At 41.6% G+C, this 27,500-nt stretch overlaps 1 protein-coding gene and 1 long non-coding RNA gene across 3 annotated transcripts in view; both read left to right on the top strand.

The window, feature by feature from the left end:
* LOC138967205 (uncharacterized) overlaps window positions 1-3,356 on the top strand; it is a 6,304-nt gene extending 2,948 nt beyond the window's left edge. The window contains exons 2-4 of the long non-coding RNA XR_011455873.1: window positions 458-578; window positions 2,692-2,873; window positions 3,249-3,356. This is a non-coding gene — a long non-coding RNA (uncharacterized lncRNA). The remainder of the gene's footprint in view (window positions 1-457; window positions 579-2,691; window positions 2,874-3,248) is intronic.
* Window positions 3,357-4,235: 879 nt separating this feature from the next.
* On the top strand, window positions 4,236-22,361 carry LOC138967200 (platelet binding protein GspB-like). 2 transcript variants are annotated; one of them, XR_011455870.1, is made up of 11 exons: window positions 4,236-4,396; window positions 4,748-4,833; window positions 6,000-6,234; window positions 6,555-6,718; window positions 8,025-8,205; window positions 9,709-9,867; window positions 13,233-13,400; window positions 13,915-14,002; window positions 15,506-15,578; window positions 16,026-20,173; window positions 20,356-22,361. XR_011455870.1 is itself a non-coding variant. In XM_070339723.1 (10 exons), the coding sequence occupies exons 1-10, from the start codon at window positions 4,246-4,248 to the stop codon at window positions 17,784-17,786; spliced, it is 3,066 nt and encodes a 1,021-aa protein (XP_070195824.1). In that variant the 5' UTR covers window positions 4,236-4,245; the 3' UTR covers window positions 17,787-22,361. The 2 variants fall into 2 exon arrangements, 1 of the variants encoding a protein (XP_070195824.1); XM_070339723.1 differs by having other exon boundaries at window positions 16,026-22,361.
* Window positions 22,362-27,500: the final 5,139 nt, after the last annotated feature.

The following is a 27,500-nucleotide window of genomic DNA, read 5'->3' as shown; positions in this document are numbered from 1 at the left end:
CAGATGAATTTTCTGCATAGCGCTTGCTTTCTTTTAAGCCATCGCCGCCGGTAAGTTCGTGTGACTCGCAGCTGTTTGTTGCGTTTTAGATTCAGAGGTACACAATAACGTGCTATTGCTGATACAGCCAGTCGCATTGAAATCACAAACTGACGTCTAAATTGTGAAAAAACCGAAAAGTGGATCACACGATGGCTCAGGGGTTAGATAAACCACGAAATCTGGTGTGTGGTTTACGCGAGCTAAATAGCCATTCAAACGAACTGTTTCATTTAATGCTATTAAATGCTATTGCAAGTGTGTTCCATAAAGTTAGAACTGCTTTTTCATGAGAAGATTTAAATCGTTCTGTAAACCATTTGAGACAGACTGGGGCTTTAATTGATTAATGTATTGATGGGTGATTGTGTCTCTGGATTATCGGATTAGTCATTTTTTTTATTCTTCATTCTTGCAGTGCTACCCGCTACAATAGACATCCAGTGCGTGTCTAGGAACTGGGAGGGACTGACGTGCATTTGGACAATTACCGAAGTCACATATAACAGTAACACTTGTTCAGTCCACTGGAGAGGCCCGTAAGTGTTTACAGCCTTTTTATCCCTCCCTCTCTCCGTCCTTTTCTCCTTTTGTTTGTCTGTGTGTTTGTCTGTGTGTCTTTCTATCAATATATTTCTTTGTGTCTCGCTGTCTGTCTGTCTGTCTAATTGTCTTTCTTTCTTTCTTTCTTTCTTTCTTTCTGTCTGTCTGTCTGTCTGTCTGTCTGTCTGTCTCTGTCTCTGTCTCTCTTTCTCTCTTTATCTCTCTCTCTCTCTTCCTCTCTCTCTCTTCCTCTCTCTCTCTATCTCTCTCTCTTCCTCTCTCTCTCTCTCTCTCTCTCTCTCTCTCTCTCTCTCTCTCTCTCTTTTTCTCTCTGTTATGCAATTCGATTAATTTGAAAATCATTATCAGACACGCACAAACGGCAAACAATAACGCTGACCATAAAGCATGATTACCCATTCAGTCAATCATAGTTTCAAGAAAATATCATGATTTCTATGTCTCCTGGAAGAATAGAATATAAGTACGTCAAAGTTCAAGTTATTTGCGTGTTCCAAACCGGTTTCTTTATGGTTGTGTTTTTATCACCTCGGCAAAAGTTAAAAGTTTGCTTTTTTAAAAGGTCACACCATCCCCCAACAAACCACTGATAAATTTCTGAAGTTCAGATTTCAATTCTGTGTATGTGTATTTATTCACCAGTAGCTCGTCTTGGTAAATGCAGAGCAGTTTTCATCAATTCCATCCCCAGATCCAATCCAGAGGCATGACATTAGTGAGAATACATTATTGTGCACGAAATATTCTGAATCAGACCTGCATTCCACTTTCAAAATATGCTCCGGTGAAAAATTCTCCTACGATGCTTAGAAACTGACAACTCATGTACTGTCATACTTGATTTTAATGGCATGGTCACTGCCTTAATCTGACCACTGCTAGCAGCAAAATTGTCACTGAAAAGTAAATGGCCCGAGAGACGAAGTGCAACGGTCAGTTTCATGCACACAGAAAACGTAACAAAGTATAGTACGGCTGAGGTGCCTCAACGAGTTTCTTCTTTAAGGCACGACCCTTCCCGTGTGATCAATTGTACTGACTGTCTCAGACCTAACAAAGCTTTTACGAATAAGACCATCCCTTTACTTGGACACATACCAACAATCAACGCCCTGACTGCTTGCTGCATGTGGTGAGTTGAGCCACTGGGGGCTTTTACAAAATCAATTCATCAACAAATTCCCTGTCTCTCTCTTCATCTTATTTGTATAAAATATAATTAAAGATTATCAAGATAAGTGTTAAAGCTATCACTTGTTCGCCATGTTTTGCCATCGGAATGTGTATTGATTATTATTTCAAAAACGTGTCCATAAGCAATCTGCTTGTTAACGTTCTTAATATTGTTATTGTTCGAAACGTGTATGAGAAATTGAATAAAACACGCTTAAACCAACAAATTCCCACTGAACCCAGAGAGAACGTGGGCTGTTGAGTTTTGGTATGTGTCCAAGTTGAGGGATAGTCTTATTCCATGTACAAACCTGGCCATGTCTGAAATAGTCGAATTGTTTACACGAAAATTACCGTGGCTTTAATCACTATATATTATTCTTGGGGTTGTCAGATGAGGGTAGTCTCCCATGCCAACAGAAGCTACCATTCAGAGAATGGTTTGCTTCTTAGTTGGATACCATGGGTTGACAACTCTCGTCATCAGTACTACCTGACCACTAAAGAGTCAAAATAGTGTACGAAACACGGGTCTGGTCTAGGTACAAATATAATGGTCCTCCTCAGGACTAAATTACCTTGCGATACGTCCCCCACAAAGGGACCCCTTGAGGAGGGTCTGATGCTCCCAATAGGCTGTCTGTGAAGGGATACTTAGTTCTCTCTGTATCTGCGAAGAGATAGTAACAAATCTCGGAAGAAAGTCTCTGCTGACTTTCAATTGTTTCTTTCACAATTTCTGATGTTTTATATATACATATATATATAAAAGGTGATTTAATTTGTGTAGAGTAATTAAAAACGTCCACCGCTGGCCCATTAACCTCACTATAACAAAAGTCACAATTCTAACCCACAGAACGTGGATATAATTTAAAGCATCTTTCCCATAATTTCATGACTGTCTTCCGACAGTGGAACCACTGGAAATATGACGGTTGATGTCAAGAATGGTGAAGGGAACACCATGTTTGCCGAGATGTCGCTGGGAACAGGAGCATTTCTGCTGCATCAAGACTACACCATTTCATTCGCCATTCGGACTTATTTTGGTGACGTGATAGCAACACACCAAGTCAAAACGGACCTCACAATCGGTAAGAAACAAACACAGTGCACAGGCGCCCTTAAATATCGCCCTTAATTTAAAGTGGTTTTTTTTTAAATTGTATATTTGGTGTTTTATTTTTGTTTCCATTCTTCTTTCATCTATTTTATTTAATACCAAACGCAGCCGGGACATCGACTCGTATGATTTGCCCCAAATGACTTTGCCATGAGAGCGTCAAACTTAGTCAAACAAATCTTATATAATGACGACTGCATGGCATGCTGATGGCAAGCTCAGGCTAATGAGAATGTTCACTCTTATACAATGACGACGACTGCATGGTATGCTCATGATATACACATGATACGTAAGTTCATATACGATCAAAATCAAAAAAAAGATTTTTGTTTGACTGTTGCAGTGAAGTATGATGCTGTGCAATCCCTACACGTGAGGGCAGATGAGGACAACTCTACCTTGTTACAGGTTGAGTGGACGTTTCCTGGAATCGTTGCGGGAATTTTAGCTGTCAAGAGATTTGAATGTAGAGTACATGTTACTGCCACGTCAAAGCCATGGATGGTATGTTGAATTTTACGTCTGTATTTAACTTCTGCATGCTGGCCCTCGCCCAATGTTCTTACCATCGTAATAATATTGCTGAACGTACGTAACTGTGTGCACTTTGCTGTGCCTTTAGCGCTGTTCTTCGGTAGTTACTTCCTCACATAGCAGCTCTATACATCCCTAAACTGAGATGCTTCATGTTAAATCCCTCCGAAGACGATGTACGGCTGCATGGATGGCGAAGTTGACTGAAAAAGGCCTTGCGCGTACTATTCCTGCTTAAAAACAACTTGTGCATGCCAGAAATGTTTTTAATGATAAAAAGAGGCCCCTCTCCCTCACACCCATGATCCTCCTCCCCTCTGCCAGTGTGAGTAATATGTATACATACCTCAAGCACCCTTCTGTTGTCATTCTCGAAGAAAATAGATATGTAACTTTATTTTTTAATTTTTTTCATGTGTATGCATTTTTTTGCGTGCGGTAACGCTACAGTACATACTGAAGAAAACTCAGAACTTTGGAAATGTTTCAACGTTCGTGTATTTGATGTAAATCTTGTTTTGAAATGCAGAGTTGGGTGATTTTCCCCCTTGTCATAATTATCCTACAACGAGTCATCGGGTTATTGGGGTTGCGTTTATTTGTTTGTTTTGGGGACAGGAATTTGTGTTGTGCAGATGTGAAAAATAGAATTGTAAAGGGAAAGCGCTGGGATCATGTTAAGTTTATTTCAACTTTTTTATACACATTATCAAAACCGACAGTTCTGTTGTAACGCAAACATGGAATCCACGACTATTTGTGACCACATTCGGGGTTTTTTCTAGGAGTTCAATGCCACAGTTCCGATGTCAGATGACGATTGCGGAACAAAGAAGAAAGTAAGAGTAACTGGACTCCATGCCGATGTTAACTACACTGTAAGCATGCAGTTTCGCCCCGAGGGGGGCAAATACTGGAGTGAGGACGCGGTATCATCCAATACCACGTCTGAGGATGGTATGGACACATTGTGGCTTCTTGTATGTCTCGCATCATAACGTGTGTAGTTTGTTGCGGTCAAGGTCTTTGTTGTACTTTCAGGCTTACAGTTTGCAGTGTCGTGTGCGAGGTTTTCGTGTGTTTTTATGTGTGTGTGTGTGTGTGTGTGTGTGTGTGTGTGTGTGTGTGTGTTTTTATGTGTGTGTGTGTGTGTGTGTGTGTGTGTGTGAGTGTATGTGAGTGTGTGTGGGGGGATCTGCACGGTGTGTATATGTATGTGTTTGACATAGAAAGTGGGATAGAGAGAGCGTCTGTGTGCATGGATGTTTAGAATTGTATGAATTACTCACAATGCCATGTACTCAACAGTTCCATCCGGGGCACCGGAAGTGACGGCAGGAAGTTATGAAATCTTCTTTCGTGATGGAAATTACGAACTCACCGTTTACTGGAAGGTTCGTAGCATCTTTGTTTTTGCTATCTTTTTACATTTAGTCAAGTTTTGACTAAATGTTTTAACATAGAGGGGGGAATCGAGACGAGGGTCGTGGTGTGTGTGTGTGTCTGTGTGTGTGTCTGTCTGTCTGTGCGTGTGTGTGTGTGTAGAGCGATTCAGAGTAAACTACTGGACTGATTTTTATGAAATTTTACATGAGAGTTCCTGGGTATGATATCCCCAGACATTTTTTCTTTTTTTCGATAAATGTCTTTTATGACGTCATATCCGGCTTTTTGTAAAAGTTGAGGCGGCACTGTCACACCTTCATTTTTCAATCAAATTGATTGAAATTTTGGCCAAGCAATCTTCGACGAAGCCCGGACTTCGGTATTGCATTTCAGCATGAAGGCTTAAAAATTAATTAATGGCTTTGGTCATTAAAAATCTGAAAATTGTAATTAAAATTATGTTTTTATAAAACGATCCAAAATTACTTTTATTTTATTCTTTATCATGTTCTGGTTCCAAATACATATAGATATGTTATATTCGGATTAAAAACAAGCTCTGAAAATTGAAAATATAAAAATTATGATTAAAATTAAATTTCCGAAATCGTTTTAAAAACAGTTTCATCCTATTCCTTGTCGGTTCCTGATTCCAAAAACATATAGATGTGATATGTTTGGATTAAAAACACGCTCAGAAAGTTAAAACGAAGAGAGGTACAGTAAAGCGTGCTATGCAGCGCTGCGCAACCGCTACACAGCGCTGAACAGGCGGCGGACTACTTTTGCACTAGCGGCGGACTACGGTCATTGTGAAAAAATGCAGTGCGTTCAGTTTCATTCTGTGAGTTCCACGGCTTGACTAAATGTAGTAATTTCGCCTTACGCGACTTGTTTCTTTTTACAAGTATCTAAGTCCACGTCAAGATAATTATTGTTTCATGTTGTGCGTCTAGTCATTTTTTGTGCACAATTCAATATTCAAAGTTTCAATAATCTTGGGGGTTATTAATCAGCCCCTAAACCATTAGTTTGTGTATGTGTGATGGACATAAATGCAGATGGAGAACAACGTGCGTGCGTAGACGGCTGTATCCAAACATAGTAACTAAAACACTTGTTTAAAACAAAGAAAACGAAGGAAATGTCAGCAGGGTCATGCTTCTTTTTTCAGGCACTGGAGCCACAGTATCGAAATGGGAAACTTACGAATTACAAAGTTGTCGTGACCCGTTCAGACCAGTCGCAGATATTTTCTACCGAGACTACAGCAGATGTTCTCAGTGCCACTATTCCCCATTTCCAACCGACTAGTGGAGGAAACGCGTGTGTGTCTGCAGCAACTTCCAAGGGGTATTCGTCAGAGACCAATTGCATCACGATTTTGACATCTAAGGATGATCCAAAAGGTATGTTGTTTTTACTGGAAGTGTACGATAATTTAGACTGTAAACTAAAACGCTAGTTGCAGAAGGACAGGGAAGGTGAAGCTAATACGCCATATAAGGCATGGAAGCCAACTGTACTTGGCTAACATTTCTTACAATACATTGACAGTGAAATTTAAACACACACACACACACGTACACACACACACACACACACACACACGCACACACTGACACCTCGCCCCACCCCCTCCTACACACACACACACACAAACCACTTGAGTAGCTCATCATGAAAAGTCATGAACAGTCACCAAAGAAGAACAATTAATGTGATGCAGTTCCCAGCCCCCCTGAAGAAGTGACGGTGGAGTATATGGCAAGCACCAACTCCTCTGTCCTACGGTGGCATGACGTCACCCCCATGGCCATCAGCGCTACCGGGGACCACTTCGCTGTCTTCTGGTGCCGGGGAACGCTCAGTGGACCTCCCGTGAAATGCTTGGTAACTACTTCATCATCAGCAGCAGCAGCAGCAGCAGCGGCAGCATCACCATCATCATCACCATCGTCACCATCGTCATCGTCATCATCACCATCATCATCATCGTCTTCATCATCTTCTTCTTCTTCTTCTTCTTCTTCTTCTTCTTCTTCTTCTTCTTCTTCTTCTTTCTGTGATCTTGGGTTGCAACTCCAACGTGCACTCTTTTTTATGATGCGGCTTTTGCGTGTACGGCTGTTTCATCACTACCATTTAGGCAGTCACACTCCGTTTTCGGGGATGCTTGGCAAAAAAAAAGAATATATATATATATATATATATATGAAATGTTCAAATGAACGTCTTGGCATCAACGTTTGATGTCCACTGACATATTAAACATGTGACGGTCCGCTGACAGATTTTAGTCCGTACAAAATCTATTGAAAATGTTGCCAGAAGAACTTGCAAAGGCGCTCAGCGATTTCCCAGATTCTTAGAGTCTTATAGAGCGGTTTAAGTTGCGAATTTTATCCAGCGGAGAAGTTAGTTCCATGGAGTTAATTAATTGAAGCTTTCATTTTTTTAAATGCCGAAAAAAAAGCACCACTGCTAAGACGACCAGACCAAACCACTGCTGAACAATCCTTCTCACTGCGGTCAATGCGCATGCGCCAATCTTGGAATTAAAAAATGCGACCCTTTGACCGAACGAACCATGGGTTACTAACTTAGGGTTAGGATTAGGATTAGGGTAAGGGTTAGGATTAGGGTTAGGTTGTTCACCACCTGATTACTCTCCCCATGTTAGCGCATGCGCATTGACTGCAATGAGAAGGATTGTTCAGGCAGAGTTTTCAGTTCGTGACACCGGCCAGATGTTGTTTGGAAGTCGGTAAAAATCAGTTTTTCATATTGGAAGTTTCTCGACGATTTTTCCTCGTCATGTTTTGAACATCTTTCCAACGACAAAACTTGTCCTAAATGGATTTAAATGTGTTTACGTAAACAGCATTTGGATTGGCATGCATTCAAGAGACGTTAACGTTCGATTTACTTTTGGAATTCTAGTTTATAATTTAAAATAAAAATATCAAAGGATATACAGGAAACAGAAGAAGAAGAAAAACACCCACACGAAAAATCATTAGAGAGAATTAACAATTTTGTATCGATAGCAAAATATACATATATGTCTATGTTTATGTAAGATGAAGTTATGCCATCACATGTATAGTTGCTATACTGGTGTTGTTTTTTCGTTTTTTTTCTAACATTTAAAAAAAAGTGTACTTATAGTGACGTACATTTATTGGTTATGATTCAGAGTGACCTTAACTGGACTAAGTTGGACAACATAAGTGCGACTTCGTACACTGTTGACGCATTGAGGTCTCTTGGATCTCTTGAAGACCAAACAACATGGCGCTTTGGCGTTGCGCGAAACATTGGAAACCTCAGTCGCGGCATCTCCTGGAACAAATGCTCGTTTCGCGACGACGCAGAAAGTAAGTATCTTTGGATTATCTGTCAGATGAATATATTTCTGTATACTTTATTACCAGAGACATTTTCTGACAGAGTAAAATAAGGGGGGGGGGGGGGTCAAAGAAACGACAACATTAAAAACGAAAGGAAAACACTCCCACAAACAAATCCTTGCAGTATCGAGTTTCAAAAAAAGGTGCAATGATTCCCCTCTCACACATTGCCCTTTTTATATTTAGTCAAGTTTTGACTAAATATTTTAACATCGAGGGGGAATCGAAACGAGGGTCGTGGTGTATGTGCGTGCGTGTGTGCGTGCGTGCGTGCGTGTGTGTGTGTGTGTGTGTGTGTGTGTGTGTAGAGCGATTCAGACTAAACTACTGGACCGATCTTTATGAAATTTGACATGAGAGTTCCTGGGTATGAAATCCCCGAACGTTTTTTTCATTTTTTTGATAAATGTCTTTGATGACGTCATATCCGGCTTTTCGTGAAAGTTGAGGCGGCACTGTCACGCCCTCATTTTTCAACCAAATTGGTTCAAATTTTGGTCAAGTAATCTTCGACGAAGCCCGGGGTTCGGTATTGCATTTCAGCTTGGTGGCTTAAAAATTAATTAATGACTTTGGTCATTAAAAGTCGGAAAATTGTAAAAAAAAATAAAAATTTATAAAACGATCCAAATTTACGTTTATCTTATTTTCCATCATTTGCTGATTCCAAAAACATATAAATATGTTATATTCGGATTAAAAACAAGCTCTGAAAATTAAATATATAAAAATTATTATCAAAATTAAATTGTCGAAATCAATGTAAAAACACTTTCATCTTATTCCTTGTCGGTTCCTGATTCCAAAAACATATAGATATGATATGTTTGGATTAAAAACACGCTCAGAAAGTTAAAACAAAGAGAGGTACAGAAAAGCGTGCTATCCTTCTTAGCGCAACTACTACCCCGCTCTTCTTGTCAATTTCACTGCCTTTGCCATGAGCGGTGGCCTGACGATGCTACGAGTAAAATGGCATTGCGTTCAGTTTCATTCTGTGAGTTCGACAGCTACTTGACTAAATATTGTATTTTCGCCTTACGCGACTTGTTAGTCTTTCTGAAAACGAATTATTGGCTCACACCGTTTCGTATATTCACATCATTTTTTTTTTTTTTTTTATTTTTTATGGTCTTAACAGTTAAACATGTATTACGTTATCATTAAGATTCATGCTTTGTTAGCACTAAGCAGTTGTTTTAATCAGTCTGGTTTTCTCTTTTTCATCTTATGAACATTCTAAATGTTAGACTAACTTATTGTCTTGTACAGAATAACAACTGTGTGAATGGTGCAATACTGAATGAAAGAGTGTGACATGAAGTTCTTGTACATCATTGTAAAGAGTGTGAATGACGTTTTAGTTTAGATGTCAAGCGCTTAGAGCAAGCCTTTTTAACGAAAGTTTTTGATTTAGCGCTATATAAATGTTCTTATTATTATTATCATTCCTGGTTGCGTTCCTTTCAGAACGAGTACCAAACATTGCACCAAGCAGCAAAGGCGGCGAGATATCTGTGACTTTGACTGTGATGTGTGACGTCCCATACTTTTCCCAACGGCCAGTGCGCCAGGAGATCTACGTCACAAGAATGACGTCATCTTTCGGGGGTTCAGACTGCACTAAAGGTTTGATCTTAATATTATGCGTCTTGGGTTTGTTTTAATTATTACACATCTGTTGAATCAGAAGGGTGATTCGATTCAGCTGTGTTAAGCCGTCCGGCCGAATACGAAAAGAAATATTAGCATTGAGGTTGTCACGGGTGTTTTAGAACCTTTAGCTTTAAAATGTCACACACTGCCAGGGTTCGATGACCTCTGGACACACTAAAAGTCTGGTTGACTCTCGTCAACTTGCAAGATCACAACGGGGTCGACTTAGGGGTAAACTAAAGAAGACAGAAAAGTATCATGTTCCAAGGCTAAGTAGAGCTTTGAAATGTCACTCATTTCGAGAGTTTGATGGCCCCCAGATGCACAAACAATTCTGGTTTATTGTCATGAAATTGCAAGGTCTTAGCGGGATCCAGTTTGGGAATGAGCGCTTCTGGGGTGATAACGCGAGACAACTCCTGTGATCTTGCCGCGAGGTGGCGCCAGTTACAAGCCGAAAGAGAGAAGGGGCATAACCTCACCAGAACCGACCATTGTCTGTTTACGGTATAAAATGCACGACTCACACACGAACTGTTACCAAACCGATATGCTATTTGGGACCAATGCAAGTTTTTTGTCCTTTCTCGTGTGATCTTGCCGCGAGGTGGCGCCAGTTACCAGCCGAAAGAAAGAGGGGGCATAACCTCACCAAAACCGCCCCTTGGAATTCAATTCAATTTTCCAGGACGTTTTCGAAGCTAGATTGTAAAAGTTTTATGTCGTTTTTATTATTTCTTTATCATTGTAAATTTCGATCGTCTGCGATGCTACTCGTATATAGCAACATTTAATTTGAATTAGATAAAACCCACGTGTACATAGCCATTCATTATCTTCTTTAAGTTAAAATCAACAACCAGATAGACTGCTGTCCACGATAAAAAAAAAAAACATTTAAAAAAAACATTGGGTCGACGTACATGTGAATGTTCTGTTTTGCCAAAATTTGACGTTCCATTAACGAACAATTCTTGTTTTTTGATTCTTCGTTTTGTTAAGTCCAAACAAAAATATATATTGGTTTAGGGTAACGTGACCAAATAAGATAGGGTCGGTAGGTCGGCTTTTTTACATTAAAGGCACAGTAAGCCTCCCGTAAACCATCACAGAGCTCCCCGAGCGTCTACATATAGTACAAGCATACTTCCATTTGAACGCTCACCGAACGGAAACATCCTGGCTGCTTTCTGTCGAGCGTGAGAAATTTTCAAAGAATGTATTTTCGTGGACTTGGCCTCAACAGCAATGGCGCCTCGTTTTGGTGCTGGACGGCTGTTATGAATACTGGAATTCACGCCCGGACAGTAAGCCTCCCCTAAACCATCACAGATACTGTCAGGCTTTTACACACAGTACTTCTTCTTCTTCTTCTGCGTTCGTGGGCTGAAACTCCCACGTACACTACGTGGTTTTTTTGCACGAGTGGAATTTTACGTGTATGACCGTTTTTACCCCGCCATTTAGGCAGCCATACGCCGCTTTCGGGGAAAGCATGCTGGGTATTTTCGTGTTTCTATAACCCACCGAACTCTGACATGGATTACAGGATCTTTTTCGTGCGCACTTGGTCTTGTGTTTGCGTGTACACACGGGGGTGTTCGGACACCGATGAGAGTCTGCACACAAAGTTGACTCTGAGAAATAAATCTCTCGCCGAACGTGGAGACGAACTCACGCTGACAGCGGCCAACTGGATACAAATCCAGCGCGCTACCGACTGAGCTATATCCCCGCCCACACACACAGTACAAACACCCTTCCATTTGAACGCTCACCAAACGGGAACATCCTAGGTGCCCTACGTAAAGAGCGAGCAATTTTTAAAGAATTAATTTTGCAGATTGTCTCGAACACTTTTTGGACCCATCCTGAACTCAGGTCAAACATGAGTTACTTCCCTTCGGGTCTCATTCTATCGATGTAAACTGGCGATAGCCGTGAATCGATGATTATCAAAATGTTTTTGGACCGTGGTGCGTTTTTTGCGCTAGACCTAACTTTTAAAATCTAAATAATAAATTGACAGCTTGTTACACAAACATTCTTTCTTTCTTTCTTTCTTTCTTTATTTGGTGTTTAACGTCGTTTTCAACCATTCAAGGTTATATCGCGACGGTACACAAACATTCTTTAATCATAAAAGAATTCTTTTTTCATCAAGACAAGATCAGTACAATTCGAAGTTGTGAAAGTTTGAAAAAAGAAAAGCCCGGAAGCAGGGTCACGCAAGGGTCGTAGCAGACGACGCCGGTTTATCAGTGCATATCGTCGTTCCTCTCAACTGACAGTCAAAAGCTATCGCTAGAGTTCTTGTGAACCACAGCCGTTTGTTTCGTGCATAAAAACGTGCTATTGTAAATAGTCGCATTCAAATAACTAACTGACGACTACATTGTGAAAAAGGGAAACTGGATCACACGGGTTCACGATGGCTCAGGGGTAAGATAAACCACGCAAAAATAAATTCTTTGAAAATTGTTCGCTCTTTACGGAGGGCACCTAGGATGTTCTCAATCGGTGAGTGTTTAAATGAAAGGGTGTTTGTACTGTGTGTAAAAGCCTGACCGTATCTGTGATGGTTTACGGGAGGCTTACTGTGCCTTTAATAGTCAAGTTTTGATTTCTCTTTTTTTTTGTAAATTAAAAAAAACAACACTTTTGTCTATTTTAAAGGAGGTTACTTCCCTTAGTCTCCGTATGGTTCGCAAAATGTGCCAACAGTTTTTGGGTTTATTAGAAATGGAAAAAAAGTTTTACGGTCGGCGGGAAAAAATAGTTTTGGTCGGGTTACCCTAAACCAACATATGTTTTGTTTTGGCCTAAACCCATTGCTATGTCAAAACAATGTCTTATGACAGCGGTTTTTTCTTGAAAACCTGAATAAAGAAAGAGAAACACCCCCGTTGCTCACGGAAACCGATCTGAAATAGATAAAGCAATGAGCAAATAGAGGAATAAATAAATAAAGGGATAAATACATCAATTAGTTACTTTTGATTGATTTATTTTGTGTGCACATTATCGTTTTTTAGTTTTATACAATGTACAAATGAACATCACATAAAACATTCACAAGGTTTGAAAATGAGACTGACTTCACCCTAACTTCACACATACAAACAAATATATACACCGACATATCACGACAATGATAGACTTGAAGGGGGTGGGGGAGAGGGTTGTTTGGCGGAGGATTGATTTAATTGGCGGTTTAATTTATTAATTTAAAAATGTAGGTGTTTATGCATTGATTCATTAATCAATTAAAGGCTAGGATCAGAATAATTAAACCCTATAGTTCTACTTAAGCAAGTGTGTCATCTTCCTCTGCTCAGGACACAAAGTGGACGTGAACTTCAACCCAGATCTCAGTAGAACGGTCGTCGTCAAGGACAATCTGACCTTGAACTCTGTGTACTCAGTGTGCGCGCGCACCTACTTCGCCAACAACGGAAACGGTGTGGTCAGTGGTCCGAGCAACGTCAGCTTGACCGAAATAGCAGGTATGTATGTTTATGTTAAAGAAAATTTACAAAACCGAGACATTTGCACATTTCCTGAAAACTTAAATATATTTGTAAATGTACTGTTTTACTCGGGGATTTAATGTCCTAAATACTATAGGAAATGTGTTAATTTCCTGACTTTGACATGCAGATTATTGATAGATGTATTGAACAGAAAAGAAAACGGCAAAGTCATCTCGATGCTCCTAAATTGTCTATATTAAGAGCGCTTGTCTTTTTTTTGTTACCTTAGTACTTATGCAATGTACGACTTGATGTCCACATCATGGCTTTTTTTTAAACACAAAATGAGATTGAAAACGATTATGTAAGAGAAAGATGATTACGTTATTTTACGTATTATAAAAAGTGTGTGTGGTTGTGCTTGCGTGCGTGCGTATGTATGTGTGTTTGTGCGTGTGTGTGTGTGTGTGTTCCTGTGATAGTGTTATTACTGTTGTAATTTTGCACCTACTTTTCAGTTTATTCACGGTCACGCATGTTTTATCAGTTTCAGGCCAAGACGACAGTGTATTGCACAGAGCTATTGCCGGCTCCGTGTCTGTGGCCCTTGTCATGGCAGTTCTCTTCTGTGTTTGGTGAGCATACTACTGTCTACAATAACAGTAATAGTAGACTCTTTTTTTTTTTTTTTTTTTTTTTTTAGAAATCTATAAAATTAATGTACCCTAAAAACACAGTCCTCCTCGTGTAAATCATTCGGCTCACTATTTTAGATCTGGCATTAACGGGGAATAGGGCTCACTATTTTAGATTTGGCATTGACGGGGAATAGGGCTCCCTATTTTAGATCTGGCATTAACAGGGAATAGGACTCACTATTTTAGATCTGGCATTAACGGGAAATAGGGCTCCCTATTTTAGATCTGGCATTAACGGGGAATAGGGCTCACTATTTTAGATCTGGCATTAACGGGGAATAGGGCTCACTATTTTAGATCTGTGAAATTATCAACTTCCACGAAGAGAAAACTATTTGTTATATTTTTTTTAAATCTCGAGGGCGAGTTATGGGTTATTTCCAGCAAGCTTCTTATTGAATTAATGAAAATAGCCTTTAGCTTTTATTTTCTTCGATTTATTGAAGGTGGTCCATATCAGGGGACTCATACATACTTTGAGATTTTGCTATTATTTTTTTGTTTGCAGGAGAAACACGGGGTCAAGACTGCTAAATTGTAACAAATACGGTCTTAGCTGTCATATAAAGCACTTTTTGTGTTATAAAAGCGTTGGCTGTGGACAGAAACGAGTCCGTTTTAGGCGGCAAATTTAGAGCGAACCATGCCAAAAGTGAAAAAAAGAGAAAAAGCCTAACGGTTTTGAGGTTTGTGTTTCTGCAACTCTTTTGACATGTGCAAGTTGTCCAGAGAGGGTGAATACAGCCAATAAAAAAATTTTGAGCGCTCTAGCGCCGTTAGTTTGTCAGAACAAGAGGTGGTCCATATTAGGAGCCGGTCCATATTAGGAGCCCTTCCCCTACCAAATATCTATTTCCCCCGACTGCATTTTGTTCAGAATGAGCTCTGAATGGGAAGCAAATAAAACTTGTTACTATTATACTATGGCTTTTTGTAATCTGTCTTGTGTGTTTGGACAACATTTTACGCTGAACATGTGTGATGATACACACCTTTCCGACCACCCCTCGTATCCAAAAAGCATAAACTTATCTTTTGTTTAGCGTGGAACCGTGGCATATGTCTATATCTGTCCCATAAACCATAAAAACAACCTATTCAGACAGTTTCTTCTTCTTCTTCTTCTTCTGCGTTCGTGGGCTGAAACTCCCACGTACACTCGTGTTAGACAGTTTCAATTTTCACGATGCATGTCACACTTTTGGTACACAGCTTTATGGAATGACCCATATACACAACATCTCCTCACAATACAATCGGTTCTGTGAAGAAAACTGACAGGGCTATTCTGATTTTTGTTTCGATTTTCTTCAGGAGGGTTGCGGTATAGAAATTGTCGCAATCACTCTTTTGCACAGTTGCAAATTATGGATAATAAAACAAATTCGCCTTTACACGTATACAAAAAGGTTGTTGCAATGACGTTTCTTCCCGTTTCAGGTTGTTTTGGAAAAAAGGAAAGCGAGCGAGACATAAATTTACCACTTCAGTTGATGACGATGTTTTTGAAATAGTAAGTGTTTTTGCGCATCTACTAGTGTGTGTGTGTTAGTGTGTGTGTGTTAGTGTGTGTGTATGTGTGTGTGTGGTTGCGTGCGTGCGTGCGTGAGAGACAAAAAGACGATGAAAATACTATTCGAAAAACAAATTCAATGTTGTGTGAGTGTACGCACGGTACGTTGATTACCTATGAACTATTCTGAGAAATTGAAATTAGAGTGCTCAGAGTACACAAGTTTGAATGTACGCTGTATGCATTTGTTCATTAACCGGACAAAAAAAGGTAGGCATAGTTTCTAATGAGTATGGTAAGAATATCTTTTGAAATAGTATCCTCAAACTTTTTGGACAGTGGATCTAACAGCCCTTGCAATTTCGCTGGATATTATTTTTAAAATCTCTACATGGTATTAAATGACCTTTTACTGACCAGTGTTGATTGTCCTCTGTCTTATCTCAGAAACGTCCTCGAAGAGGACGCAGACCATCACCCCCTGGCGAAGGTTTCTCCAACGGCAGCTTTACCCCGACGATCACAACGATAGAACATACACAACCCAACGCGCCACCGGCCAATCTACCACCACCAACAGACGAGACATCTGGACGCGGGCATAACAGTCCGCTACACGCAGACCAGGTCAGAGAAATCCCTTTCGTGCCTACAGCCGCTCCAGTAACCGCTGAAAATATTCATCCTCGCCCCAAGAACCTTGCGGAAAATCAACAGCCTGCTAATCCTTGTGGTGTAGGGAGTCCTCAGCAACCTGTGACAAACTACCTGGACTATCTTGGGATTGCACTTTCTGACGAACAGAAACATGATGCTGAGCCTCTCGCTGACGCCATGCTGGACCGGTCGCGTGGAGAAGTCTCCGGATTTGGCGAACTCCCCGTTGAACATGCAAGCGGTGCCCCTTCGAGTGCATCGATTGAAGCGAGCTCGTCCATTTTGTCAACGGCGTACGTACAGGTGGCAACAAACCGATCACCGCCACCACAACCAGCACCCTTGCAAGAGCTTGAGGTTCAGGTGTACGAGGTAACAGCTTCCCCACATACCTGGACCAAGGACGACGGGGTAAGCCAGGAATCCAGTGGCGCAAGCGTGGATTCATCTTCGGCGTCTTCTGTGGGTAGCCTTTGCAGTGCTGACACAACTTCTTCTGGGGAAGACTCGAGCAGTCAGACATCTGGAAATGTTACAGCCACAACTCTGAATGGAAACGTCGAGGACACGGCATCTCAAGCTAACACTGTAACGTTTGAATTGGACGCCCTCTCTCGGCCTTCTCCGAACATCACTGTGATCGCAGTGGGAACAGGGTTGTCTTCAGACGTACAGAAAGCAGACTCTGCTTTAAAGTCTGGATACGTACAGGACATGCTGTCTTTTGGAGACACGAACCCTACAGAACCGCCGCTTTCGCGTAGTTTAAACAGTGATGACTCATCGTCGGAAAATACGCGAGGCACTGCGTTACCCGCATACGTCGCCACCACAGCGGTAGAGAAAAGCTTACCAGAAGAAGACTCGACTACTACGCCCACGACAGAAGTCAGGATGACAAGAGAGCACCCAGAACCAGACTATGGCCAACATTCAGCTCATACAGTTACAGACAGAGTTCATTGTTTTCAAGGGAGTCAAAATGGACTAAAAAGGGACGAAGCAACTCTGACGAACGAGAAAGACGCAGACGATAGTCCAAACGGACGTTCCACGAACGAAAGTGAAAAGGACAATAAATTAGTTGAAACTCCTACGAACCGAAGTGAACCAGACTATATTTCAAAAGAAGTTCAAGGCAACATACCTTTATCCACTGAAAGCGACAGACAAGAGAACGGAACACGACCCGAGGGCGTTGTGAACCCAAACAGCCGCCCAATGGTGAATCCTTATGTGCGATTGGACGACGAATATCCTCGTTGCGAACAGCTAAATGGTTCCGACGGTTTAAAACCAACACCGAAGCCACTCCAATTCTCAAACGATATCACTGGAACAAATTCCACATCAGATTCTGATGCAACAGATACTAACTCTTCAGGTTCTACATCTCCAGACGACTGCAACTCTCGATCTGTGGAGATAACGACCGATAACTCTGGATCAACCCTCGGAAGTTTGTTAAAACATGGTTACGTCCCTCAGTTGTCGACTCGCAGACAGGGCTCAGTGTTGTCCAATGAATCAGGGTATTGCAGCCCCCCGTGAGGACTTCATTTTTTACACCCCCGGTATAGGGGTGTGTATAGGATTCGGTCGATGTGTTTGTTTGTTTGTTTGTGTGTTTGTGTGTTTGTGTTCGCATATAGATCTCAAGAATGAACGGACCGATCGTCACCAAACTTGGTGAACAGGTTCTATACATTCCTGAGACGGTCCTTACAAAAATTGGGACCAGTCAAACACACGGTTAGGGAGTTATTGGTGGATTAAGATTCTACAAGGACTTATAGAGGGACATATTAATGGTCAAAGGGAAATAACCTTCTCAGTTGGTGGCAGTGAGAATGGTAAGGACGGGGGTGTTTTTCCTACCTCGGAGGAATTTCTTGTTTTTAATAAGAAAAGGCACGTCGATATAAACATGCCATACCCATCAACAGGCCTGAAAGTTGCGAGTATTTTACTCGCCATGGAGTAGAAACATGTAACTGGCGAGTAGAAAATATAATGTTCATCTACTCGTCAAATGCGAGGACAGTTGCTGAAACAAATTGTTGGTTTGGCTAGTAAAGTTTGCTATCTGGCTTGTAAATTTTCAGAATTACTAGCCAAAGGCGAGTACACCATTTGTTGGACTTTCGAATTCAGGACTGATCAAACAAACTAGTGTTATATGACATACCACTCCTAACCCAAATTGAGCACTGATTAACCGTTTTGCTCGATTTTGAAGTGACATCGACTAACTCAATCTGCTCTCTGGTTGGAGGTTTCAATCAATCAATCAATATGAGGCTTATATCGCGCGTATTCCGTGGGTACAGTTCTAAGCGTAGGGATTTGTTTTTAAATTTTTTTATGCAATTTATATCGCGCACATATTCAAGGCGCAGGGATTTATTTATGCCGTGTGAGATGGAATTTTTTTACACAATACATCACGCATCAAATATGGCTCGCTGTGACATATCTCTCAGGTCTGAACGAAAATGTTTGACGAAAATCTGCGAGACACTTAACCTGCTGGCTAAAAAGTGGTCGCCAAGAAGGTGCTATTGCATCCGAAATTCCAGCGAACAGAAGTGAACCTTAATCCACTTAAACTGACGAACAAGTTAAGAACACAGAAGAATGCCCGAGGGTTCTATGAACTCTGACTGCTGTGCAATGTCGCCTCCCAGTGTTAGATTGGACGATGAAAATCCTCCCAGTGGACCACTTAACTGTTCCGACGGTTCAATGCCAACACTGAAGGAGCTCCTTCTATTTCAAATCAACAGTGGGTCAGATTACACAAGAGATTCCAAAGGAAGAGAGACTCATTTTAACCAGTTCTACTCTAAACTCCATTCGCTGAACTTAAAATGTCCAAAAGGGCCCAGTTCATGAATTGGAAGAAGAAGAAGAAGAGACTCGTAATTCAAGTTTCACATCTGCAGCCAGTGGCAACCGCATTTCTCAATCCGTGGAGATTACGAACGATAACTCCGTATCAATTCTCGAAAGTCTGTTGAAACTTGGTTACGTCCCTTACGCCGATGGACAGTTGTCGACCCTGCGACAGGAGTCTGTGGGGTCTGATGAATCGGGGTATGTCTATGATGAATCGGGGAATGTCTCTTTATGATTCAGGGTCTGTTGCTTCTGATGACAGAATCGGGGTACGTCTCCCCATGAGAACTTCATTATATGATGCGAATGAAAGGGCTCGTAGACATACATAATTATGCAGTATAATCATGTCAAACAAACTAAAACTCTTGTTGTATGGCATCCGAATCAAAACTCCAGTTGAACAGTTGTTCAATCCCCCCCCCCCCCCCCCCCCCCCAGTGTTGAAGTGACTTGCTTCTATATACGCGCTCTCTGACTGGAGGGTACAGTAGTGTGTGACTGTTTGCGCTCGCCAGTGAGAGAAGTCTGATGAATACATTGCTGGTTTAGCGCCTGTGCTCTTCACAATGCAGGGACTTCCGACCTTATTCGTGCAAAGCTTTTTGTAAGTCGGTTGAAAATTGGCATTGTTAAGAGCACTTCAGACATGTCTTGTGCGTGTACACTGTCTTTTGTATTTAACAAATGTGACTGGACGGAGGAAGTTCCCGTTTTTGTGTTCTGTTTTGCTTGTTTTAAAATTAGATTTAAGGCACACTCGTGAAGACAGTTCGAGTCACCATCTCTGATCTGGCCAGGTTTTTTTCATGGAGTAGATCTAGACCCATCCCTCCACTACCCCCCGCGGGTTAGGGGGAAGAATTTACCCGATGCTCCCCAGCATGTCGTAAGAGGCGACAAACGGATTCTGTTTCTCTTTTTACCCTTGTTAAGTGTTTCTTGTATAGAATATTGTCAATTTTTGTACAGATTTTAGTCAAGCAGTATGTAAGAAATGTTAAGTCCTTTGTACTGGAAACTTGCATTCTCCCAGTAAGGTAATATATTGTACTACGTTGCAAGCCCCATGGAGCAATATTTTGTATTAGTGCTTTTGTGAACAAGAAACAATTAACAAGTGGCTCTATCCCATCTCCCCCCCCCCCCCCCCCCCTTTCCCCGTCGCGGTATAACCTTCGTGGTTGAAAACGACGTTAAACACCAAATAAAGAAAAGTAAGGTAATATATTGTACTACGTTGCAAGCCCCTGGAGCAAATTTTTGATTAGTGCTTTTGTGAACAAGAAACAATTGACAAGTGGCTCTATCCCATCTCCCCCCCTTTCCCCGTCGCGATATAACCTTCGTGGTTGAAAACGACGTTAAACACCAAATAAAGAAAGTAAAGAAAGAACATCCCTCCACTTGGTCGAATACTGCATACCAACCATTAACAGCCTGTTAGCAGCTCTCTGTTCACCATTGGAATTTTTGTATGAATTAATTTCGAAAAGTCAATAGTAGTTTTCAAAACAATTCATCAAAAGAAATCCCAACTCACCACAGGAAGATGTAAGGGTCTTGATTTTTGGTATGTGACCAAATCGAAGGATGGTCTTAAACCATGAACACGTTTTTCCAGACCTGAAATGGTGTGTCGAACTGTTCTCACGAGAAGAATTCGAGAGTGCCTTTAAAATCTACAAACATGTATTCGAGAGCGCGAATTTGTATATTTAATAGCACTTGAGTTGTGCATCTGACTACATTGACATGGCTTTCACTTTTAGTGAGCCGATTTGCGTCCTTTCTAATTAGATGGCGTGCATATCAACAGAAACTTTCACAGAACCGCTGGTGCCGACGATTGTGCTCTTAAAGGATTATTTTCTTAATGTCGAGATCTCAGGGTGCGTTTGAGTTGTGCAGTTGGGTACTTTGACACGCCTGTTACAGTTGTTCAAATTAGACGATTAGTAATTTTCTGATTGTGTGTGTCTGAGAGGAGATAGAAAGTAATTGACTTCCGGAGTATCGCTGGTTTTGGATAAAATCAGGACGAATTCCCAACCGGCTTGGGCAATACAATGTTTTGTATTCTGTCTTTTCTATAGGTTTACCATACAAAGATTTGTTCTCAATGTGAAGATCTCAGAAAACCATTTTAAACGCCTTTGGTTCGCTTTGCGTTGTGGTTGCATCTTGCGCCACCGTTTTGCACGGATGATGCAAGTTTTGTGACGGTTGTTGTAATTTCTAATTTTACCTATTGCATCACATTTAAATCCTTTATTGCTGTCGTTTCGAATTCAGTAGAGAGATGTTAGTGATGTACACTGGTGCAATAAACTCATTAATGAAAGAAACAAAGCTCTTAGTAGCAGTTCCTAGATTCCGAATGTGTTTGTTCGATTTCAGAACTTTGCGATTTGTTTTGGTATAATTCAACAAAGGCTAATTTTTAAGTGCTGTTTTAATTTTACATTTATGACCAAATGCAAAATATATGAATACCCAAAACCCTAATTAGACTTTATCATTGAATGTACTTTATTTTTGGATCCTTTTGTATATATGCACCAATGTACAGCTGCCAATATTTCTGGCTCGAGTTATACGATTGTGTTCTCTTGAAGTTTTGTTGTTTCAATGCTCACTTTTTTCTGCAGGTAAAATGATCCACATGTTTTGTACAAATCCATTTCAATTCCGTTGTACAGAACGTTATGTGCGATTGATGTGTCTTATTAAACCTGTATTTTTAAAGCATGGCTGACAGAATTGTTTAGATGCGCTAAGACAATGTTCCGTTTGATATACTCATTCTAATGGACAATTAAATGTTTCTCAAGTGTTATTGTTATTGGTATGAAACACAATCCCGTTTCGTGCCTGGATTAAGTATAACTCGTTTATGAGATTGATACGCAGTATAGGTGTACGTGTAGACTCAACGTCGGGCTCATCTCATATGAAAACAGTATTGATAGCTTAAGGTTTATAAATTCTCGTATTATTATTATTAGTATTATTATTAAGGTTTGTCGTACTACAGCTTATGTGTGTCGTTCTGCAGCTTTGTTAAATAGGTTATGGGGTCCAATTTGTTACATGGATGTCTAGTCCATTTAATACGTCCTTATCAATATCAAATGAAAAATACAATGTATTCCCTTAATATCTATCTTTAATGACCACATTTTACTCATGTATACAAACATTACAAAAATAAAAATATGGTATCCATTTTGTATATGTATCTGCATGTCTGTGCGTGTATGAGAGTGTGTGTGCAGTGGCGGATTTAGGGGGAGGCTAAGGGGGCCCGCCCCCCCCCCCCCCCCCTTCAGGGAAAGAGAGAGAGAGAGAGAGAGAGAGAGAGAGAGAGAGATGATTAAATGACAGTTTCTGATCTTAGGTGGCCCTAGATTGCAGCATATTGCTTCCTTTGAAAAAAACAAATTCCGGGGGGGGGGGGGGGGCATGCCCTCGGAACCCCCTAGCATGTTCGGGCGCTTCGCGCCCTCAATTATAGGGCGCTTTGGGCCCTTAATTCAGGCGCTTCCCGCCTTCAAGTTTGCGCAGAGAAGTTTGGGTGGCCCCCCCTCTTCCTTAAGATCCTGGATCCGCCCTTGGTGAGTGTGTGTGTGTGTGTGTGTGTGTGTGTTTGTGTGTGTGTGTGTGTGTGTGTGTGTGTGTGTGTGTGTGTGTGTGCCAAGGCGTCCTATATGGAACACTTCGAACATTTTCTGGCACGAATTAGACTTGAAGGTCAACAGAACTGAGAACAACCGAGATACAAAAGAGATTCCTTTGCGGGGAAAACAAAGATAGATGTATTGATTATGATCTATTATAATACATTATGATAAAACAAAAAGTGGCCAATATGTTCCGCGCCATTAACATGTGCAGGAACAACAAACAAGCAAGGAGAAAAGCCATCACCTTGAATCTCCCAAGACGATGTCCCAACATCGAAGTTCAGTCTGGTAAACAACGCTTTGTCTTCTTTAGCTCGTGCAAATGCCAGTCAACCAATCTCAAGGATAATGATTTTCCTGTGTTTCAACTCTTGATTACTCAGTTGGGATGACCAGTACGGAAGAGGAGAATGAGACCACAATAACAGGCATGACAGAGAGAAAGGTGAAAGACAATAAGCATATCAAAAGTTATGTTTCTTCACTCATTTCTCTTCGGATTTCACCGGGAGTAGCGAACATGAATCCGTGGACATGGGGTTGTGTGTGTGTGTGTGTGTGTGTGTGTGTGTGTGTGTTATTGTGGGCTAGTGTGTGACTGTGTGTGTGTGTGTGTGTTATTGTGGGTTAGTGTGTGTGTGTGTATGTGTGTGTGTGTGTGTGTGTGTGTGTGTATGTGTGTGTGTTATGGGTTTGTGTGTGTGTGTGTGTGTGTTAGTGTGTGTGTGTTATTGTGGGTTAGTGTGTGTGTGTGTGTGTATGTGCGTGTGTCCCAGTGTGTGTGTGTGTGTGTGTGTGTTCCCTCCTTGCCAGTGCATAATTCACAAGAACTTTCTTTTGTGCCTCCAAAGATCAATTACTAGGTATGAAAGAGAAAGACGGACAGAGAGGGATAGCTAAGGGGCGGATGGAGCTCTCTTCGTTCAAAGAACAGTTGTAGTTGACACGGTGTGTCAACTGATTCCGTTCATACACCGGATGTTTCCGTTCGTACGCAGGATGCTTCCGTTTATACGGCCCCATTTTTGGCACTTGCTTGGTGAAAAAACGTGGCGGTAAGTAGTGTGGGCAGTGCACTTTTGTGATATTGCAAGAATTAAGTAGCTAATTGGTTGGGCTATGTGTACAATAAGTACCAAGGTGCTAGTAATCCGCATGATAACACACGCGGCCCAAACGTGGCAGAATTGCCTGATTTTTTTTACATTTTTCTTGTTTTTCTCGCTCTGTTATCAAATCGGACCCCTGATTTGCACATGATCCCCAAAACCATTGCCTGTTACGACATTTCGCTTGAACAGAAGTTTATAGAAACCCATGGCTTTTGTACAATCACTTGTCTTTTGAAAACATGCAGATTCTGTTCGTACGCCATGATTTCGTTCGTCAGGCAATTCTGCCACGTTTGGCCCGCGTGTGTTATCATGAGGATTACTATATCGTTCACATAGCCCAACCAATTAGCCACCTAAGTTTTGCAATATCACAAAAGTACGCAGCCAACACGACTTACCGGCACGTTTTCTTTCCCCAAGCAAGTGCCGCAAATGAGGCTGTATGAACGGAAACATCCTGCGTGCGAACGGAAACATCCGGTGTATGAACGGAATCAGTATACACACCGTGGTTGAGGAGTAAACTTCATCGAAGCCACACTGCATTCTTCCGCCACAGCTTTTCTCCTGGAAAAACGCTCCATCCAAACTGTCCAGTGACTTTGGTCCGTAATTAGACTAACACCTTCGTTTATTTCTTTATTTGTCTAGCCATCAAGCCCACCTGCGAACGTAAACGTGTATTTCAGAATTTGACTGGTAGATTTATTACAAAAGAAAACAGCGCGCTAGCAGAAAGTGTTTTATTGATTTGTCATTTACCCTGGACACTCCAGTCAACTTGTCTAGTAGAGGTTACAAGTTCGATCTGTTGGTATATCATAAATGTCACAGGTAGCAGGTAAGCTGTCAGAATGCATTGTACTTGGCACCACCGTCGTAACCGACACCACCACCAGTTTTCTCCAAGTTCATAATCCCTCTCAAGGAGCGCCTACACACACAAAAAACATAAAGCTTCAGAATGTCCACCACGTGCATGCAGATTCAATTTTACATTTTCCACTTTGCACTTTCAGCAAAACTTGATACATTGTATAAGCGCCACCGCCATCACCTCCACCGACACCACCACCACCAGCTTTCTCAAAATTACTCCCCAGGAGCACGCACGAAAAACAGGCTTCAAAATTTCCATCACTACGTGCATGCAGAATCTACGTCACAATTTCCACTTTGCACTTTCAGCAAAACTTGATACATTGTATAAGCGCCATCACCACCACCTCCACCACCACCACCAGCTTTCTCCCAGGTCAGAATTCCTCCTTAGGAGCACTCACGAAAAACAAGCTTCAAAATTTCCATCACGTGCATGTAGAATCTACGTCACAATTCAAAACCACCGCATGGCGAACATAAAACTTTAATGGAGCCGAAAGCGACGAAAGTCAACATGGCGGCATTCAAGGCCCGTCACTCTTGAATGCGGTGGCCGCACCGGAGAGAGTTGGTGGCCTTAGGGGGAACCCCTACTTTCAATTCAACAATAATCACTGGGTCGATGCTGTAGAGGTTGCCCCCCTTGGCACCGGGCTGTCGGATGTTGGTTTGTGAATTGATTGCTAGCTGGAGTGCGACATTATTCAATCTCGATTGTTTGTTTTAGTAATTTGGGGTCTGGCAGGCTCAGAATCTATGGGTTAATGGTAAGGGGTGAGCTTGAACGGAAGACGGGGGATTTGTCGTGGTGCGAAACATATTTTAAAGGCTCAGTCCTTTCAGTGTAATTTAAAACGTTTCAGCTCACCATATCAGATCGTGCCATGCTTTGACATGGGAAAAGCCCATCCCTTCACGAGGACACATACCAACATTCAACAGCCTATTTCTTTCTATGCAGAGCGGATGTTTTACAAATATTGTTTTTGATTTTATTTATGAAACCATTTCTTAAAAAGACACTAGTGTATAACATACGGCAGACAGATAGACAAACAGTAAAGAATGGAGTCAAAAAAGTTCTCCTGTGAGACTGAAGCACAAATGCCACGAATCAAGAATTTATGAAGACGTACGTTTACTCTGGCCTAATCTTCCGGAAACAATTGCTTGTTTGAGACAGACGTCGATACTGTCTAGCACGTACGGGGCAAGTCACTGACCTAGTCACGCTAGCTGATGGGGTCTATGTCGACCAAAAGAGGGGGATTCCCTGTATACAGGGAATCCCACAGGTGGGAGTTCCTGTAAGTGTTTCGCCGATCTCGCTGAAAGTCACGTGATGCCTAGCGACATCGGTAGAATTTGATGTTTTTCGATCTTATTTCTTAAAACATTCGAGTATGGTTTGCAATTTTGATTTAAGAAAAGTTTAAATCGATAACTAAATGAAAAAAAACGCAGCTAAAATAAATTACTCGTAATAACGACATACTGCACGCGAATTCGGGAATTTCATAACAGATTTTCTTGTGGAACCGCCATTGTGGAAGGGGATGTAACGCTAAGTTTACTCAAATCGGGTTACGGCAGTCACGCGCTTGGCACGAGATCGGGCGGTATCCTACTTCCTTACAGTAACTCCCTATTGTGGGATTCCCTGCAGGTGGACTTCCTGTAGGGGGATTCACAGTATTGATTGGCTGACAGTCTATCTAGTACGCATGTGCTCACAAAGCTCACTCTTTTGGTAGACATACATCCCATCAGCCCTAGTTACCTTCTCCCACTGACGGGCTCATGCAAAATAATTGTTGACGTATGGCCGACTGTGAAGGGAAATGGGATTCAGATACAGGGCGGGGATGTAGCTCAGTTGGTAGCGCGCTGGATTTGTATCCAGTTGGCCGCTGTCAGCGTGAGTTCGTCCCAACGTTCGGCGAGAGATTTATTTCTCAGAGTCAACTTTGTGTGCAGACTCTCCTCGGTGTCCGAACACCCCCCGTGTGTACACGCAAGCACAAGACCAAGTGCGCACGAAAATATCCTGTAATCCATGTCATAGTTCGGTGGGTTATAGAAACACAAAAATACCCAGCATGCTTCCTCCGAAAACGGCGTATGGCTGCCTAAATGGCGGGGTAAAAAAACGGTCATACACGTAAAATTCCACTCGTGCAAAAAACACGAGTGTACGTGGGAGTTTCAGCCCACGAACGCAGAAGAAGAAGAAGAAGAAGAAGATAGATGTTAGGGACTTAGGGGTATAGTGTGGGGACATTGTAGCTAGTAGGAACGTTTTTCCTAAGAGATCGCTAGGGAAATCAGCAGCATGGCAGAACGAATAATAAAACAAAATCTAGTGTATCCATCATGTAATACGGGGAACACACGGAGCATTGACGCGCTAGCTCGATCGTGTCGCGTCAAACTGTACGTCAGTATTCCAAACTGCCTGTCCTCATACCTTCATCCCCGAACCTAAAGACAATCTGAGAGTTCAAGCACGCGTTCATCTGACGTCTTTGGTTGACGTGATACGCACTTGGAGGCAAAGCTGCGAACGGGACAAGCAGATTTTTATTAGAGAGCGTACGGCGGAGGGGAGGTGTGACGGCTTACTAACGCCAACAAGATTGTTAAAATGTGTATGAGAAAATTTCAAATGTCACTATTTCTAAAAC

Source organism: Littorina saxatilis, linkage group LG5 (assembly GCF_037325665.1).
Source record: "Littorina saxatilis isolate snail1 linkage group LG5, US_GU_Lsax_2.0, whole genome shotgun sequence".
In the NCBI taxonomy this organism is placed as follows: Eukaryota; Metazoa; Mollusca; class Gastropoda; order Littorinimorpha; family Littorinidae; genus Littorina; species Littorina saxatilis.
The sequence above is the reverse complement of the archived record's forward strand: the minus strand, read 5'-3'. Positions and strand labels throughout refer to the sequence as shown.